The 18,553-nt window shown below is 34.5% G+C and overlaps 2 protein-coding genes across 4 annotated transcripts; one reads left to right on the top strand and one right to left on the bottom strand.

Moving 5' to 3' along the window:
• Positions 1-833: 833 nt before the first annotated feature.
• LOC129899263 (B3 domain-containing transcription repressor VAL1-like) lies at positions 834-11,485 on the top strand. Of its 3 annotated transcripts, XM_055974154.1 has the most exons (14): positions 836-1,211; positions 1,313-1,445; positions 2,460-2,541; positions 2,642-2,758; positions 6,381-6,991; positions 7,074-7,170; positions 7,308-7,482; positions 7,656-7,732; positions 7,823-7,900; positions 8,021-8,245; positions 8,362-8,411; positions 9,156-9,269; positions 9,629-9,696; positions 10,537-11,485. In XM_055974154.1, exons 2-14 carry the CDS (start codon positions 1,333-1,335, stop codon positions 11,259-11,261), a joined length of 2,532 nt encoding a protein of 843 aa, XP_055830129.1. In that variant the 5' UTR covers positions 836-1,211; positions 1,313-1,332; the 3' UTR covers positions 11,262-11,485. The 3 variants fall into 3 exon arrangements, with proteins under 3 accessions (XP_055830128.1, XP_055830127.1, XP_055830129.1); XM_055974153.1 differs by having other exon boundaries at positions 834-1,211; positions 1,326-1,445; positions 7,823-8,245; XM_055974152.1 differs by having other exon boundaries at positions 834-1,211; positions 7,823-8,245.
• Positions 11,486-13,998: 2,513 nt separating this feature from the next.
• LOC129901127 (uncharacterized) lies at positions 13,999-16,706 on the bottom strand. The gene is made up of 5 exons (XM_055976245.1): positions 15,814-16,706; positions 15,043-15,497; positions 14,422-14,609; positions 14,270-14,336; positions 13,999-14,190 (listed from the first exon to the last, which is right to left on the bottom strand). The coding sequence occupies exons 1-5, from the start codon at positions 16,487-16,489 to the stop codon at positions 14,152-14,154; spliced, it is 1,425 nt and encodes a 474-aa protein (XP_055832220.1). The 5' UTR covers positions 16,490-16,706; the 3' UTR covers positions 13,999-14,151.
• Between the last annotated feature and the right edge of the window lie 1,847 nt (positions 16,707-18,553).

The raw sequence follows: 18,553 nt of genomic DNA, 5'->3' as shown, positions 1-18,553 counted from the left end.
CAAAACAAAGCCGACAATAAAACGTCATTTTAAACTGACCTTTTATGAAAAATAACATCTAACTATTACATAACAAAATCGACAACAAAACAACGTCGTTTTAAACTGACCTTCTATGAAAAATATCATCTAACTATTAAAAAGCAAAATCGACAACAAAACAACGTCGTTTTAAACCGATCTTCTATAAAAAAAATACCATTTAACTATTAAAAAATAAAATCGACAACAAAACACCGTCGTTTTAAACTGATCTTCTATAAAAAAATATCATCTAACTATTATAAATTAAAACCGATAATAAAACAACGTCGTTTTAAACTGACCTTCTATAAAAAATACCATCTAACTATTACAAATTTATACAAAATCGATAACAAAATAATGTCGTTTTAAACTGACCTTCAAAAAATATCATCTAACTATTGCAAAACTAAACCTACCGTATCTATATGAAATCTTTTCACGTTATATATGTTAGTAAAAATAACACATTTTTTCATATATCAGTAATAACACTTTTTTTTAAAAAAAATTCCACCTATATCCTTTATTCATTCATGTTGAAATTTACCTGACCTGGTAACTTTTAGTCAAAGTGTAATACAGTAAATCTTGACTTATGAAATATATTTGACGTCATAATACCAAAGGGCACATGGGAATCTACGAAACCATAGGGGTCAATCGTATCACTGTCCGAAAAAATTGACTGAAAAAATAAAAATAAAAATAAAAATAAATAAAAATAAAATAAAATAAAAACAAGAAATAATTTTGTGTTAAATTTGTAAGAAAAAAAGGAAAATTTCTGTAAGTATAGAAGACGACCTTGCGGTGGTTGTCTTCAAGTGTCGTGCATGCATTTTGTGCATCCATTTTTTTTTTTTTTTGCTTTCTTCTTCTATGCTCTGTAGACTCTGCATGCACACATTCAACTTTCTCTCTCTAAAAATCTAAAAAAATTCTCTCTTTTTTTTGTTCTCTCTCTAAATTCTCTGTAATTGAATCTTTATCTGCTCTGTTTATCTCTTCATCGAAAACCACCGACCAACCACCGACCACCGACCACCGCCGATAATTTTTTTTTGACAGTGTGTGTTTGACCCATTTTTTCTGCTGAAGATTAAGTTCAAGATTCTATAATTTTTGTGCTCATGCTAAGGTTGATTTTTCATCTGGGTATTCGCTACATTTGATATTGGGCTAAGGTATAATTTTTTTTCGTGTGTGTGTTTATTTGATCTGGGTTTATTGTTTTCTTGATGGTTTTTTTAGGGTTTTTGTTAATTTAAAAGATTTGTTGTTAAAGGTTTGATTTTTAGGGGAAAAATGGGGTCAATGATTTGCATGAATGAGCTTTGTCGTGCAACGACGTCGTCTGAATGGAAGAAAGGTTGGGGATTCAAATCCGGTGGATTTGCTAAGCTTTGCTACAACTGCGGGTAATTTATTTCTCTTGTCCTAAATTAATTCTACCTTTTTTTCCCTATATATCTGTGTTGATTTTCTGATGCAAAAGGGCAGTTTGGGGACATCGGTTTTTTGTGGATCTCCCTAAATAGAGGGGGGCAAAAAAAAATTCTTGTTGTAGAGAAATTTCTCTTTGTTGCATTATGGGTTGGTTCCTAAATTTTGGGTTTTTAGTCAAATATCACATTTGTGGCATGTTGATGTTTTGTTCCTCAATTTCTCCTTCAAGAGTGAGTGGCCTCGACCTTTTGTTAGTGTATACTATGATTACATATTACGCTTAATAGTTTTATCTTCGATGTTTGTTTCGAAAAGTAGAAGCCTTAATTTGGAGGAAGGAGAAGGAAGGTCAGGATTTAAAGGACCTTTTGTTCTCATTTTCTTATTTTCAAGCTTTTAACTAAAGAAAAATGAGTTTTTACTTGATGATATAGTGGTTATTGGAGATAAAGATGAGATCTTTCATTAGTTTTGGGGTTATATGTTTCCATGTTGTATCTTAAACAACTAAGGTGTTTATAGTTGGATGCATCGAGTTCCAAGATAATAACTTGCACAAATAACTTTGAGTTTGATCTTGCTTTATTGGTCTTCCCATGTAAAATGGTATGTCATCATCTTTGTCAACTGTTTGGTTGCTAGTGTGGTTCTTTTTGGTTCTTGGAATCGGAAGTATAAGTTCTTATAGTTGTTATCTTATGTTATAAAAAAAGAAAATCATAGTATAAGTTCTTATAGTTGGAATTTCAACTTCTTTCTTAGAGCTCCATTTTATGACAGTGTTGTTGTCCTGGACTCATATTGGTATTGTTAATTTTGGTTTCCTTTGCTGTTCTTTATACAAGCGTCACAAAGTAAGAGCCTTTTCATCAGTGTTGACTTATAGTTGACTGTAATTTATATGTTGTTTCTGCCTAGCTATTTATTGGTTCATTAAGCCATCAGTAAACCAAAGTTTGTGATTTCTCCTCATTTTTGGTCTGTAGATCTGCTTTTGAGAATTTAATTTTCTGTGAAACATTCCACCCGGATGAATCTGGTTGGAGGGAATGCAGAACGTGTAGAAAGGTAGGTCACTGAATCTCATGTACTAAATTTGCATGGTCAACTGTACTAGATTTGCATGGTCAACTAGTGTTTTTGATTCTATCTTCATTTGGTCTGGCAGCACATACACTGTGGGTGCATTGCCTCAAAATATTTGTATGAGTACTTGGATTATGGAGGTGTTGCATGTATAAACTGTGCACGTCATTTGGATGGTCATTCCATCAGACCAATACAGGTATCCTTATTTTTTTATACTGTTCATTAATTTTTGTAGTATTTGCCATGATTTCTTCACTTTCGTCATTTCTTTTTCGATCTGTTTTGATATGATTTCCTTGAGCCGAGGGTCTATCGGAAACCTCTCTACCTCCCAAGGTAGAGGTAAGGTTTGCGTATACTCTACCCTCCCCATACCTCACTTGTGGAATTACACTGGATTTGTTGTTGTTGCTGTTGTTTATTTATTTTTGGTTTTGGTGAGACAGAGGGACATGCACAGTGCAATCTGATCAATTCACTAGAAATCATCCCAATATTTACAGTTGAGAAGTGGTGGCTTAGATGCATTGTAATGCACATAGTTTTGAAGTGAACCTAGAACCTCAGTATCGTGTCTTCTGCCTCTCTCCCTCCTATTCTGGATTAGTGAGACTAACTCATCATCATTTATATGCTAATATTTCTCTCAGCACCATATTCATTTTCATCATTGTACTTGGATAACATATATTAGTGTTGTCTCAAAAACTCTGTGTAACTTCTTTATTCTTATCTGGTTCTTCATTAGATCTAATGAGTAATTTACATTACATATTCTCTGCTAGTGGAGTTGGAAGGTTTGCTGCTTCTGTTTACCCCTATTATGTTGCAGATTCTATAAGTAATAAAGATGATTATAGGTCGCTGCATTGGTGTGGGAAAACACTAAAAGTAGAACCAAGGAAGTGTCGGAGTCACATCCAAAAGTATAAACCTAAAAGTAGAGATTCACAGGTTGTATTATGAGTTCATGAATTCCAACTTGCCTTCAGAATCATGTTGAAAAACCTTGTTGTTCCAAAAGAATCCTTGTAAGTAGAACAAAACAGATTAACCCACTGGATCTTTTTTTGTAAATTTGGTTACCAGCCAGCTTTTTGTGCTGATGAATATACTGTTACCATCCTAAAAAAAATCAAAAGAATAAATTTTAACTTTAGACTAAGAGTAGAATCCTTGTTGTCTTAAAAGGGTATTATGTATAGGATGGACTCTATGGAAACAAAGAAATTGAAGATGTTTTGAAGGGGCCTTCTCTGGAAAGCCAAATGCTTCCACACTTCATAGTTTTCGCTTAAATTAGAAAATATAAATGGCTTAGAAGATTTTTCAACTTCTTTGTGCTCTCTAAAATTTTGGTATTATAAGCATCTTAGTGCAATTGATTTTATGAATAAAATAAAAACGCTTATGGAAATTGAGAAACAATGAATTTCTCTCCAACACTTTTACTGCAATAACTAAATATATGTGTGAACACGAAATATGCTGGTAAGCTCACATTTAGGGAGATGATGTTTTGCTCTATTTGTTTTAATTTATCGCATTTGATTAGTTTAGGGATTAATAAAAGAAAAATTATATGAGAGCTTTAGAGCATGTTAAAACAATAACTCAAATGAGTAAAACAAAGTTGTTTGTCAAAAACACTCCCTCATCCCAATAGAAATACCTACTTTGACTTGTCTAGATATTGAGATAAAATGTTTAAGATTATTATACCATGGTTAATAAAGAAGTGTCTATAATAATAATTTGGAATGTAAAAATTGAGTAGTGGTTGCTAAGATGTGAAATAATAAATATTAGCGTTAGTTTTTACTACTTTCTTTTAATTTAGGTGACACCATTTGGTTGGATATGCAGTTTAAGATATCATTTGACTTGTATATTTTATAAATTAGTAATGTAAGAACAACTTAACCTAATAGTTGAAAGAGCTAGATTAAGAGAGAAAATTTCACGTCTCATAAATTTATAGGTGAATTAATTTGAATTCTAAGAGCGTGTGAAAGTTGTATAAAATAATATATATTAGTGGAATGGTGTGAAATATTTTCGAATTCTCCAAAATGGAAGGGATGTAATAAAAATTGGGATATAGGGATTACAAATTTGAATTATTAGAGGAAGAACAATTTTCATCCATGGAAAGACGTAAAACTTTTTGGAATTGATCAAAAAATTAAATTGGTGATTGTTGTTGGTTACTTGGTTTTAAGGTTCATCACATTGAAGAAATGGTATTGAAAATCTAGAATCCTTCATTTACACATAAAAATTTTTGGATGAAAAAAGATTTTGTTAAAGGAAATGGTCAAGAAAATTGTAAATAGAAAGGTATGTGGGTCAAGATATTTGTATAATTATAAGACGTACGTACGTACTTACCTTTATTTATTTCTGTTTCTCTAATCAATCAATAAATCAACCTTTTTTTAGTAAATTCTTTTTTGTGTTATTGACATTTAGTATCATATGCACATATTAACTTGTAAAATTTAATTTTTGCTCTCTCTTGGCAAACTTACTTTGTAATTTTCATATATTCTCCATTTTTAGTTGTCACATACTAAGAAAAATTATTTAAATAAGCCTTGCTCGTGATGGCACGCTTATAGTTATATTAGGTTCAGTCTGTGTAGAGATGTATATGTAGTAAGAGGTAGAGAATCTCAAGTTATTGATTTATTGGAATAATACTTGCAAATGGTTCCAAATGGAGCAAAACAGATAGTGAGGATTCATAGAGCGATCCAACTACAGTCAGACCTCTCTATAACAACCATCGTTTGACTTCTATAACAGCATTTCACTATTGCAACAAACAGATATCGAGACAAACAGCGCCGTTATAGAGAGGTTTGTAGTTGGAAATGAAGCGTTAGTAGTATTAGTAGTTGTTGATTATAAAGATTTATGGAAGTATGTAAAATTACAGGGTCAAAGTTAGCTCTCCAATAATGGGAGAAGAGTGAAGCCAAAGGAAGTTTAATTCCATGCTGATAACCATCAATGGTGAAAATTCAGACTGCCTCTGCATAATATTATTTTCAAATCTTCACATCTGTAAATTAAGGCAGCTTTTCCACTTAGAGAAATCGTCCGATGTATCTTGGTTTCTTGGTCTCTTAGAATTAGCTAGTCTGTATCGTGCCCATGCAAGTGTCATTTCCATGCAAAACGGACACAACAGGTTGCTCTCTTTTTTGTTTTTTACCTTTTTTGTGTGCTTTAGCATTTGATTATTTGAATACATTGTCTTATCTTTACTTGTCATGTCATCTGAAATAATATTTTAAAGATATGGGTAAGTATCTAAAAATGCAGGGTCAATATAGTTTGTCTCCATTATGAGAGAAGAGTAAGGTTAATCGCTGTTTGGTTTGGAGCTGGAGTAACCATCCAGAGTGAAAATTGTAACTACCACCTTAGCATATTACTTTCTACCCTTCACATAGTAATTCAGCAAATTGATGCAGCATTTTCACTTGGAGCAAAATTTCTGTGTTTTGATTTCTGGCGTTATTGTAATTATATATCTTGCGTCTATATTGTGTCCATGCAACATTGAAAGACAATCCCACCAGAAAGCCAAAACCGAATCCCCGAAAGAAACAAACAAATACAAGATATTGACATCTTTTATTTCACTTATCTAATCAGAGTTCTTTTTACGTGTGCTTTGAATGTGTATGCCCACTTCACGTGATCTTTTACTAATTATTGCATTCCCCGAAAGTATTCTCTTTGACAAATTTAGCTGATGGTCAGTTAACGTAATTTGAGTCTTAATCATCTTATAAATGCTTTTGCAGGTACCTGGTGATGATCTTTCTAATGGCACCTTGGGATCTAAGAGTGCACAGCCACTTGGCGTTGAGAATAAAATGGATGAGAATGACTTTGACAGAAGGAGGCTTATGCAGACCAATGAGCCTTGTCAACTCTTTCAAACTCAAAGGAATGACAAGAAACAAGAGACGATGCTTCCTATTGGTAATGTCAGTACATGCTTTTCAAATCTGAACCAGCAGAATATTGGAGCTTCTCTATTTGGCAAACCCGATAATGAGAGACCAAGTCAAGGTGTTAAAGATATGTATGAATCGATCAATCAGCCGTCTCTAAATTTCTCTTTGAGCACTCCAATTGGTACTTCAAGTTCAGGCCAGCCTTTTCTTGGTGGAGATGTTGAAGGAAGGGAACAAAGCAAAACTTCTCCCTTCCAACAGGGACAAAGGGCACGCCATATATTGCCCAAGCCCCCCAAACCTAGCCCCACCTCAGGTTCTGAATCAATCAAAGGAATGGCTTCACAAGCGCGGATTGCAAGGCCACCTGCTGAAGGGCGTGGTGGACGCAATCAGTTACTGCCTCGATACTGGCCTCGGATTACAGACCAGGAGTTGCAGCAATTATCTGGAGAGTATCCTTGACAGTGTATTATTTTTGGTTGCTATTAGTTATCATTGAGTTGTGTGTCGCGTTTACTTTAACTGGAATTTCAGCTTAAAGTCTACTATTGTACCACTGTTTGAGAAGGTCCTAAGTGCCAGTGATGCTGGACGAATAGGCCGTCTGGTTCTTCCCAAAGCATGTGCTGAAGTAATAGTTACTTCTTCAGTGTCTTTTTGTACTTTGTGAAGTTTAGACAATATGATATCTTGCCTGTTATCTTTATGGCCTCAAATGGTTAGCTTGCGATGCACCTTTTCTGCTTAATCAATGCCAATTCCTTGCAGGCATACTTTCCTCCAATTAACCAATCAGAGGGTCTACCTATAAGGATTCAGGATATAAAGGGTAAAGAGTGGACATTTCAATTCAGATTTTGGCCCAATAACAACAGCCGGATGTATGTCTTGGAGGGTGTTACCCCTTGTATACAAAATATGCAATTGCAAGCTGGTGATACTGGTAAATATTCTTGCTTTCATCTTATAAAAAAAGATTTGTTTCCATCTCTGGCAGAATGGCTAGTTATCAGACTGTAGATGCTGTCTTTCCTTTAGTTGGTCATCAATTGACTCTGTATTTGATAGTGATTGTGATTTTCAGATAGAACTACTGATTATGATCTATTGTTGTAGTGATATTCAGTCGAATAGATCCGGGAGGAAAACTTGTTATGGGATTTCGGAAGGCAACGAACAATGTTGACATGCAGGTTATATACAGAAACATTGTTTGCTATAGTCAGCTTTGTTTTCCTGATTATTATAGTGATTTTATTTCCCTCTTTTCGCATGCAAAACAGGATTCTCAAATGCCTTTACTTCCCAATGGCAATGGCTCTGGAGAAACTTCATTTTCTGGCATGGCTGATAACTTTCCGGTGAGTGTTTACTCTAGTCTTCTAGGTCTTTTTGCAAAGCAAGTATTGTCGCATGTTGCAGCATTTGCATTTTCTCTTTCCCGTAATGCGAATTCTTTTTTCCATCCAAAACATGAAAAGAATGGAGGCAGGACAAGCGAGGATACTGTGAACAGGCAAGTGCTGATGTCAGAGAAGAAAAAGGCAAGAAACATCGGGTCCAAAAATAAGAGGCTTCTTATGCATGCTGATGATGCTATGGAACTTAGAATCACTTGGGAAGAAATACAAGAGTTGCTACGGCCATCTCCAACTGCCAAGCCTAACATTGTTGTGATTGAGGACTGTGAATTTGAGGAATATGAAGTAAGTGCAACCAAAATACAGAAAGCCACAAAAATTGTCTCTTTACTTTTAGTGCTATATTGTTCGTTTTTCATATAGCCAATCAAGTTTAATGCTCTTTTTCTCTTACTCTATAGGAAGCACCGATTTTTGGAAAGAGGACAATATTTACTGCCCGATCTTCTGGGTAAGGGAAAAACTGAATGTACTGAGTGATATTTATTTGTAGTTCTCTGTTATGTCAATATATTAACTTGTGGCCAGTGTTATCAAAAGCAAAAAGAGCAAAAAAGCTCTAAAATCCATTGATGCTTTAAGCGCAAATAAAGTATGAACTTTAATGAAAAAAGACACAAAGGGAGAAAATATACAAATATATATGTTTAGTTCAAGACTAATGATTATAAGCATGAATGACAAAAATATGAAGACAAAAAATTGAAAACAAAATTATGATAAAGTGAAATATCAATTGTTTAGTGTCGTCTAAAGAGGCTCATTGCCATGGCAAAGTATGCCTTAGGACATTGGTGACGACATAAAAGCGCAAATTAAGCAATGCGAAGTGCTCAACACGTTTTGAGCCTCGCTTCGGGGCTTAAGTGTGCCTTTGACAACACTGGTGCAGACTTGAGAAATTTCATATGTTGTAGCTCAATCTATCCGGAAAACTTCTTCCGATGTGTGAACTGTCGCATGAAACCTTTAAACTACTTTTTCACCCCACCGTCTTTCACCATAGAAGATGCAAAATCTGAAAAGCTAAGAGCAGAGTTTTGCGTTTGTTAATAATGTTCACCTTTGCCTTCGCTGGTCATATCAAAATTACACTTAAGAAATGAGTGAATGCAATCTCACTGTTTGGTTGCTATCTGTTGGATTTTTGTTTTTGTTGGAGTTCAACGCTGATTTCTGTTGTATCGATGCACAGGGATCAGGAGCAATGGGCTCAATGTGACAGCTGTTCTAAATGGCGTAGATTGCCGGTGCATGTTCTCCTTCCTGCAAAGTGGACTTGTTCAGACAATATTTGGGACTCAAGAAGGTCTATACTAGTTATATCATTTTCATTTTTCACGATATCACATAGCTAAAAGAAAAAGGAAATTTGCCTTTTGCCTATGTGGGGGTCTCTCTCTTGGTAGGTAAACCATAAATCTGGGTGTAATTCCGCTCTACCAAATTTAGTGGCTTCTTACTATGATATTGGTAGTCTGTACAAACTGAGATACGTTTCTGCTAGATGAATGCGTCGTGTTTTTCAGATGCATTTGCTTTCTTTCATGTGTGTGTGTGTGTGTTTTATGAGAATTAGCCTAAACAAATTATGCTATTTCATATATTAAATAGATACTCTCTGAAGAATGTCAGTTTCTTATCCTTTTTCTGCCAACTTTATTACAGATGCTCTTGTGCTGCTCCAGATGAGATTAGTCCGAGGGAACTGGAAGCTCTCTTTAGAGTTGGCAAGGGTATTGGATATCTTTTCTCATTATTTAACAGAAATCTTCCCTCCTCCCTTCTGATTCTTTGTTAATGACACACAATGTTCACAAGGATATGATCATGAAGTAAAGGAAATGTGTTATGTGTATAGACATATATAACATGGACAAGAATGACGATGTGTGATTTAAATGGGTTTAGTTTCTGGTAGAATTAAGATTTGAATGTGCTATTGAGTAACAGCTTCAAAAAGGTTTTGTCGCTAGGAGGTAACTTTTCACAGGACATAAATAGTTCTATATACAAGCTTCAAGTTTGAGCCATCAAATTCTGTGTATTTTGTAAATGCAAGGTTAATCACTTACTTTTCCGTTACTTGCATTCACAAAATACACCTATCTTTTAGGAATTGATGGTTCATCTTGAAGCTTTAAGGTTTATTTCAAAAGAAAAAGAGCAAGTTTAAGTAATTTCTGCTGAACAGTCTTTTCTCCTGCTGCTAAAATCGACTTTTCATTTATATCTTGATGTTTATCTGCGCAAAGCACTACAATGTAGGAAATCTGTTTTGGTTGGAGGGGTCTTTTTGGTTTTCTTCTTTTTATCTGTGATATTTTGATTGGGCAATCCATATCAACCCCCCCCCCCCTCGAACATTTCCTTTGGGATTCCAGCAAGTTATAGAGCTTCTTTGTTGCCAACCCGGTTTATGAAGGGCTTTATGATGAATATGTCTGTAATTATATCAAAAATAGTAGATGCATTATGATTCTTGTGTGAAACACTTTATAAATTGAAACATATTAATTATGCTTACCTTTGTTTATATATCGAAGTCACTCACTATTAGTGTCTCCTCATTCCAGATCCTAAGAGACGAAAACTTGTAGACAACAATGAAGATTGTGAGTCTTCTGGCCTAGATGCCTTGGCGACACTTGCTGTTTTAGGAGATAACATTGGTGACATGGGAGAGCCTTCAGTTGGAGCCACAACAAAACATCCCCGTCATCGCCCTGGTTGTTCTTGCATTGTGTGCATTCAGCCTCCAAGTGGGAAGGGCAAGCACCATCCCACATGTAAGTGCAATGTCTGTTTGACTGTGAAACGTCGTTTTAAGACACTCATGATGCGTAAGAAGAAAAAACAATCAGAACGAGAAGCGGAACTTGCACAGGCAAAGGATCAGGTCCCTCCTAAAGATGAATCAGAAACAGACGGGATGACGAGTGGAATAGAGTTGCTTCAAATGAATCATTCCGAAAACGAACACATGAATCACTCCGACAATGAAAGGAATTCAAATGGGGATCAAGTGGAGGAGTTTGGACCCGGGAAGGGACAGTTGGACCTGAACTGCCATCCGAACCGTGATGATGACATGCTAGCTGAGGCCACTGCTGGAATGAGCATGACCTCCCTCGTTAATGCTGCCAACCTTCCCCTGGAGTATCTAACGCAGAACAGGCTCGAGAGTTTGGGCAACTCTTTACTGTCAGAAGCTGCAGGTGAGAGTGAAGGGCACCATCCTAATAACGGATTCGTGAAAACTGCAGAGGTTGAACTGGATAGTAAAGGCGACAAATCGTAATTTCTTTTGCGTTTTTTTCCCAGTTATATGAGCCTTTTGTTAAGATATATAGTGTTGTTCAAAACCTCATTGTTGAGGTGTTATACATACTCACAGTTGGAGGAGTCTGTTGTGTCTTCAATTCCTTCACTTTTTGTGGGTTCTCATACATACCTTCTGCTGGAAAATGTACTTTGTTCTTTTGCCTAATGTGTACTCTCTATCAAGGAAAAGCTACCAAAGTTTAGGGAAGTGTTTGACATCATTTGATTCTTTTTAGGTTGCAGCATTATTTATCTTGTGATTTGACGGATTCAAGATTTGAAGTTTTTGGGCTCTAAATAGGGGAATGCAAAAATTGGTTTAACCGATAACCGATAAATCAAACCCAAAAAACACCATTGGTTTATCAGTTTAGTTTTGGTTATTGGGTTAATGATTTTAAACAAATTTGTATTTTGTTTTATTGGGTTATCAATTCGGTTTTCTATTTTATGATTTTGATTAATGGTTTAATCGATTATCCAATATTACTTTTACTTTTGGCTGTAGGAAACACAAAGTAGTCTCCCTATTGCGACATCTTCTATCTACTCAACACAAACTAGTCTTTCTATTACGACATCTTCTATCTACTCGACACAAACTAGTCTCTCTATTGCGACATCTTTCTACTCAACACAAACTAATTTCTCCATTGCGACATCTTCTTTCTACTCAACACAAATTAGTATTACCTTCTCTCTTTTCAATTTTAGATTTGATTGTGACAAATACATACAAATTAATTTTATCATCGCAATTTATTGCATGAGTCTTTAGTAGGAATTCGAACAATTCGGTCTTAACAAAAGTAATCAATGTAGATATTTGTATTGCACTTGTATTCTTGCTACTATTTCTATTTTATGAACATCGTGTATATATGATTATATGAGCATTTGATTATTTATCAATCGAACCGTTAAGAATCAAAAATCGATTCACCAAAAATCAATAATAAATATCTTAGTAGTTTGGTTATCAATTTTACGTGTTCAAAAATTGAAAAATTGAAAATCGATAATACATAATCTGATCGAATCGACTGATACGCACCTCTATCTCTAAATAGTATTTCTTATGTTTCAATTTATGTGACACAATTTTTTTTTTAGTCCGTGCAAAAAAGTGTTACTTTTTATAATCAGAAATAATTTAACTTTAAAATTTATTTTTTACCTTGATGAAATAATTTATAGTCATACTCACTCTCACACAAATGATCAAGTAATATTTAGACCACAAATTTCAAACATCTTCCTTAAATTTTATGTCAAGTCAAACAATGTCACATAAATAGAAACGGACAAAGATTTATACTTCTTTCGTCTTAAATTATTTATCGTGTTTCTCTTTTACACATTCCTTAAGAAACATTAATTTGAAAGGCTCTTTTCTAATAACTATTTATTCTTATTTATTTCTTAAAATATAATCTCTATTCATTATATATTTACTCGATTGATCCACTACAACAAAAGAGACATTTAGTAGTAATAGATTTTACTTTTAGCAGCCGCAAAAACATTTAGCAACAATGGCATTAGCAGTATTTATATAATAGAGTGTTGATTATAAATACTTATATTTATTATTGCCGCAAAATCCTTTATTTGTTATAGCATAAATTGTTTGTAATCTTCACAAACAATTACTATCATATTAATAAGAAAAAAATAATTGGTTTCATCTTAAAACTTCTAAAATGACAATTTGAGACAATTACTTTAAAAATCACAATAAATAAATTGAGTGAACTAGCTCGCTACATTATTATGAACGAATTGCAATAATAAACATTTTAGGAAACCTATTTGAAAAATATTAGTTGAAATTTACAAGGTCTTTAAAGTTTGACCGCTTCAAAATCAACTTCAGACAACAGCTGAAACCCATCAACATTATTAAGTCAATAGCAATTATTGGACTAATATTTGAAAGATCTAATGACTAAAAAAACACATCTAAATTGTAACTTTTTTTGCAATCTCAACTATCGATTATTTTCTTTATTAGCCTAAACTATCACTCCCTTGGTATTAAAATATACCTGGATGCTTTCTCAATCGAAACAAAGCTTATGATAGATGATAGTCACAATACATGTACAAATATTTGAAAGAGCAAATGTCAAAAACACACATGAATTATTACTTTTTGCAGGTTTCATACCTCAATTATCAATTGTTCTCTTTACCTATCTAAATCATCCCTCTCTTTATATTAAAACACACATCGATGCTAAGTATAAATGTGTGTAGGCCAACTCCGCATCAAGATGTGTATTGATACGAAAGAGAGTTATAGTTGAGGTAGTATGAAACTCGTGAAAAAATGATAGTTTAGATTGATAAATAGAACAATAGATAGCTAGCTGAGGTATGAAACTCGCAAAAAGATAATAGTTCTGCTGTGTTTTTTACCATTAACTAACTCTATTTGAAATCTCAAAGGCATCTGGATACATTATCAGTTAAGCCTGAAATTTAGTAATTCACTTGTTTCATTGTCATTTAGCTTGAAATTTGTATCCACTGATTTAAATCAATCATTGGGACCACATAATTCAAAAAAAAAAAAAGGATTAAATTTAGGCAGATCCTTGGAGATGCTCTCTTTTTCTCCTGAAAACTGAAAAATAAAAGTTTGACCTAAAAAAGGCAACTATTTCTAGAGTGAATATGAACATGCACACATCTTTCTCCAGAGAGACATGATATACAACAGCATTCATCTGAAGTTTTATGCATCAAACAAGATACACAGGGACAGGTTTACATTTACATGATACAAAAAATATACAAGGCCATACCTCTGCTTAAGAAAACAAAAGGCTCTCATACGAGCGAAATTTCTTCAAAATAAATATCTATGATACCATGTTTCTCCACTTGTCCTTCAAGTCACCCTGAACAAAATTGTTCAGACATCATTAGTTGGAGTAATATACAACCAGTCTATAAATAGTAGTATCAGAAAACACTTACTGATGTCCTCACTGAAAATATGTCACGATAAGTATCTAAGATGACCTTCCAGTTTCCAGAACCATACCTACCAAAAAAAGGAAAACAATTAGAGCGCTAAACCCTGTGTCGCTACTTTTTTAATGTCAGAGGAATTAAGGGATGCTCCATACTTCTGTACACCAGTTCTCAAAGTGTCTTCTTCCAACGTACTCCATTTCATGGGTTTTCTCCTCGTGGTGATTTTTTTAAATTCATACTTCTTCAGGGGAGAAACTTTCGTCCTCTTTGGGCTAGGTAATGTAACCCTATTTGCGCCACTTAGTGATCCTTCATTTACCTCATCAAAGAAATCATCCCACTGTACATACAATTCAGAGTTTGTTTCCATTAGCAAGAATAAAATTGCAAATTATTTTCCCTCTATTTGGATATTTTCCCAAATACAGTTTGTGTGCCTAGGACAATTTTTTTCAAACAAGAATATGCTTTAATGTTTATGCTCTGATATTCCTCTGGCAAAACCAAATCTAGAGCTAATATCTGATCTAACCTCACTATTTTACGAAGAATCATTTTGTTACTTGGCTTGGCAAAAAGTTAAGCACATTTGGTTACAGAAAATCATTTAATCACTAGGCGAGTAAAGCTTTGAGAATAAACAAGACTACCTTGCATTGAAGACTTCAAGTTACTATACATTCAAGCATTGTGCATCAATACATGCCAAGAAGCAGCATTTGACCATATATTTTTAAGCAGGTGGAGGGAAGAAATTTTTTCAATGCATATACCTCAAATGGATGGACAGCACTGTGTCGGTTCACTCGGTCTGGCTTGGATGCAGCATTTTGATGACAATTATGCTGCGCCTCACATTTCTCCCCACTAACTTGAACCATTCTGCTACTGGAGGCCATTGGAGGAGGGGCTCTGCCACTGTTATTTTCAGCAGGCTGATGACCCATATTATCCCTTGCCGTGGAAGACAAAGTCTCAGCAAGACGTAGTGCATCAGGTAGAGGATCCTTCACCATAGCACGCAGCTCCAATGAACTCAATTTAAGTGCTTTCGCTGCTTTCTGGATTTCAGCTGAAGGCAGTAAACCATCCTGTCCACCAGATGCCTCTAGTTCTGACTCAATAGAATCACTGATCCTGACACCTCCACACATCCCAGCTGATGCTCCTCTGGTGCGTTTGAAAGCAACATGCTTCTTCCTGCGCAATGCATTTCCATTGGACACTTCTGCAAGCAGAAAAAACAATCATCTAGACATAAAACTCATAAAATTGATACGAGTTCAGCAAGCAAAACGTCAAAAAGTAATCTTTACCACTTAATAAGGATAAACTGATATTGGTATTACAAAGAAATGACAAAAGTACTTCCTTTATATCTTATCAAGGGTGCCCATATAAACTACAGAAAGCACACAATTCAGCATTTAACACCAACATACAGAATTCGGTCATCGTTCATTAAACTAGAGCAATAAGCAGATCATAGTTACAAGTTTATTATCGAACCTTTGATCATATCATAGAGTTTAATAACACATTACCTCTGTCATTTTTCCTGCAAGTTCCTTCTTTGTTCACCCCTCCAAAAAATGCCTTCATTGTCTCATCAGACTGGTAAGTTTCGGCCACAACATCAAGAAAAGGAGATCCAATTCTCTCTTTAGCTTCTCTAACGAAAACCTTAACCGTCTCCACAGCAACTACGCCTTTACTTCTCTTTATCAAACACTCAGAACACCTATCATCCCATAAAGCCGCCTCTATTTCATCCCTCCAATTCCATAACTCTTCTGACACAAACCCTACATTCTCCATTTTCTCCATTAAATTGATTCTGCGTTTCCATATCCTCCTTACTGCTTCAAAATACTTACCTTTGTCACCTCCTGCCCCTTCACTATTCAAAAACTTCACCGTGCACTCAACTGCCACCGCACAATACGCAGCTTTCATAACCTCTGAAGCTTCAATCCCCTCTTGATGATTTAATTCCTCAATTAATTCGAGAAATTCGAGGATTTTCTCGGTAACCGAAACGTTAGAAATCTCAGATTCGATTTTTCTGATGAGCAGCGCCTTTTTGAGATTAGAACTGTCGTTTGGGAGTGGAAGAACGTTAATGAGAGCGTTGAGAATGCCGTCGTCGAGCGGTTGCCGGAGGATGAATTCGAGAATCCAATGGGAAATATTAGTGTCGATATCCATTCGTAAAAGCATGAAATGGAACCCTAAAACCCCAAAACCCTTCGTAGCTATGCTAGGGTTCCTTTAGAAATCAATTTTTCGGGTCGGACGTTTCTCAGTTTCTTCGCCGGTGGCATAAATGCTCCGACCAAAATACTCCGACGCTGGTCCGATTAGATAATTTCTAGTAGAATGGTGAAGTCCTGAATAGAGAGTTGCGCTGTTTAGTAAATTGTGCCAAATAAAATATTGATTTCGTAAATCATTTTAAATAATATATTTGATTATAATAGAAAACTATAAATAAAAACTTCTTATTAAATATTTGATTTTCTGTATAGGAACAGTGTCGTATATATTAAGTAGTAGAATAAAAGAATATTTCGATCTTCTCATTCTTTTGGATATTTGATGTTATATAGATTCAAAAATTGATATAATATTATATTCTGATACTCATACTATAAGAAAGTTACTTGGTGCACTTGCTGTATGATGAGATATTTACCTTGACTACTAAAGATCAATTCTTAATTAATATATTTTTTCTTCTTTTAGAGGTGTATTCATATCTATTTTTTCTGTTTATTTTTTTATTTTGTTGAAGCATGATGAAAAATGATGACTCCATGTCGTTGTTATTCCGAAGAAAATGTTATAAATTCTAAATTCATCATCATTATTATTTAAGTGCAACTACATGTTAGAAAAAAATGAATGCATCTCAAAAAAAAAGCTGTCATTCTTGATTACTAATATGTGATTCATTTTATGTTAGTATGAAAAAATATATCTACATTCAATTACTAATATGGAATAGATCTTTATTTCTAATCTTTATTTGAATTATTACAATATTTATTCACTTATTTTTAACATTGAATAGTAATTGTTTGTTAACATGGTTGTGGTGATAACCAAGGTCTTTTTTTAGGCGGAATCCATTGGTGCCCCCCATAAAGTTGACATCAATTTTCACTTAGACACTTTAATTAAATTTTGTTTATTTTAGACACCTCAAGTAAGGTCTCGATGTGTCATTTTGACACTTTTTTGATAATCACCTAAATATATAAAGTGTATGTAATGCACTCGCCGATGACGCGTCAAAAGTGACGAATTAAACGAAGACTCGTGGCATATATATCAAAAATAATTCTCAAATAATGACTTTTGAGTAGGAAAAAATGACCAATAACTTAATGACATGTGACATTTTTTTATCCAAATAATAATTGTTTTAAAAAAAAATCAACTTCTATTAACCTCCAGCACCACCCATCCCTCCCGCCGTCTTCTCTAACCCCACCCACCCTCGCATTTCTCCTAATTTATCCTGAATATCACACAAGTGCTCGTCATCTCCATCGTCGATCTCCGGTAACACGCACTTCACCGATTGCACCGATCTCCCTTCTCTGAAATCGTCTCTCCACTGGACTTACAATTCAACAAAATTCGACACTTTCAATCGCTTTAACTGCTTCTCTGCCTTCTTCTAATGGGTGAATTTTGAAAGCTCCACCAGATGGATCCAAATGGATCCATGATTGTTAATCCTTACAATCTTACTTCTTATAAATCAATTACACAACCCCTCCCCCCACCCCATCAGATCTTCATCTCCCTCCACACCCAATCCAATCTTACCTATATCATTTTTAGAAAAACATTAAAAAGAATTTAACTATTCTGAAAATTTGATGAAGATGGCTTTAAAATAATTTGTAGAATTTTAAAAACTTTTGTCGATGTTTTTCAAATTATTTCGAGGTAAAGAAGGCAACAAAACAAAAAAAAGTGTTTAAGCTTGAGGAAATCTCGTGGCATTCGAATTCACTTTATATTTGGTTCAAATCTATTTCACCATGGATGAAAAATAGCAGCTAGGAAATAGAGAAAAAGAAGAATAAGAAAAAAATATAATTAAAAAAAATATATATTTTTTAAAAAGCTCTTCATGCGCTCAAAATGGGAGCAGCACACGCAATGTGCCAAATCAACACAAAGTGTCAAAATGACACACCGGGGCCTTACTTGAGGTGTCTAAAATGAATAAAGTCTAGTTAAAATATCTAAATGAAAGTTGGTGACAAC

The sequence above is a fragment of the Solanum dulcamara genome, chromosome 8 (genome assembly GCF_947179165.1).
Source record: "Solanum dulcamara chromosome 8, daSolDulc1.2, whole genome shotgun sequence".
NCBI classification, from domain to species: domain Eukaryota; kingdom Viridiplantae; phylum Streptophyta; class Magnoliopsida; order Solanales; family Solanaceae; genus Solanum; species Solanum dulcamara.
Note: the sequence above shows the minus strand (reverse complement) of the source record. Positions and strands in the feature narration are given on the sequence as shown.

Bases quoted from the DNA above. Each gene is read 5' to 3' on its own strand.
- LOC129899263 (XM_055974153.1), top strand. From the start codon at position 1,333: ATGGGGTCAATGATTTGCATGAATGAGCTTTGTCGTGCAACGACGTCG. The intron at 2,542-2,641 runs GTAGGTCACTGA...TTGGTCTGGCAG, and splicing joins AATGCAGAACGTGTAGAAAG to CACATACACTGTGGGTGCAT. The intron at 2,759-6,380 runs GTATCCTTATTT...ATGCTTTTGCAG, and splicing joins ATTCCATCAGACCAATACAG to GTACCTGGTGATGATCTTTC.
- LOC129901127 (XM_055976245.1), bottom strand. From the start codon at position 16,489: ATGCTTTTACGAATGGATATCGACACTAATATTTCCCATTGGATTCTC. The intron at 14,610-15,042 runs GTATATGCATTG...TTGTATGTACAG, and splicing joins GTGCTGTCCATCCATTTGAG to TGGGATGATTTCTTTGATGA. The intron at 14,337-14,421 runs GTATGGAGCATC...TTTTTTTGGTAG, and splicing joins TTGAGAACTGGTGTACAGAA to GTATGGTTCTGGAAACTGGA.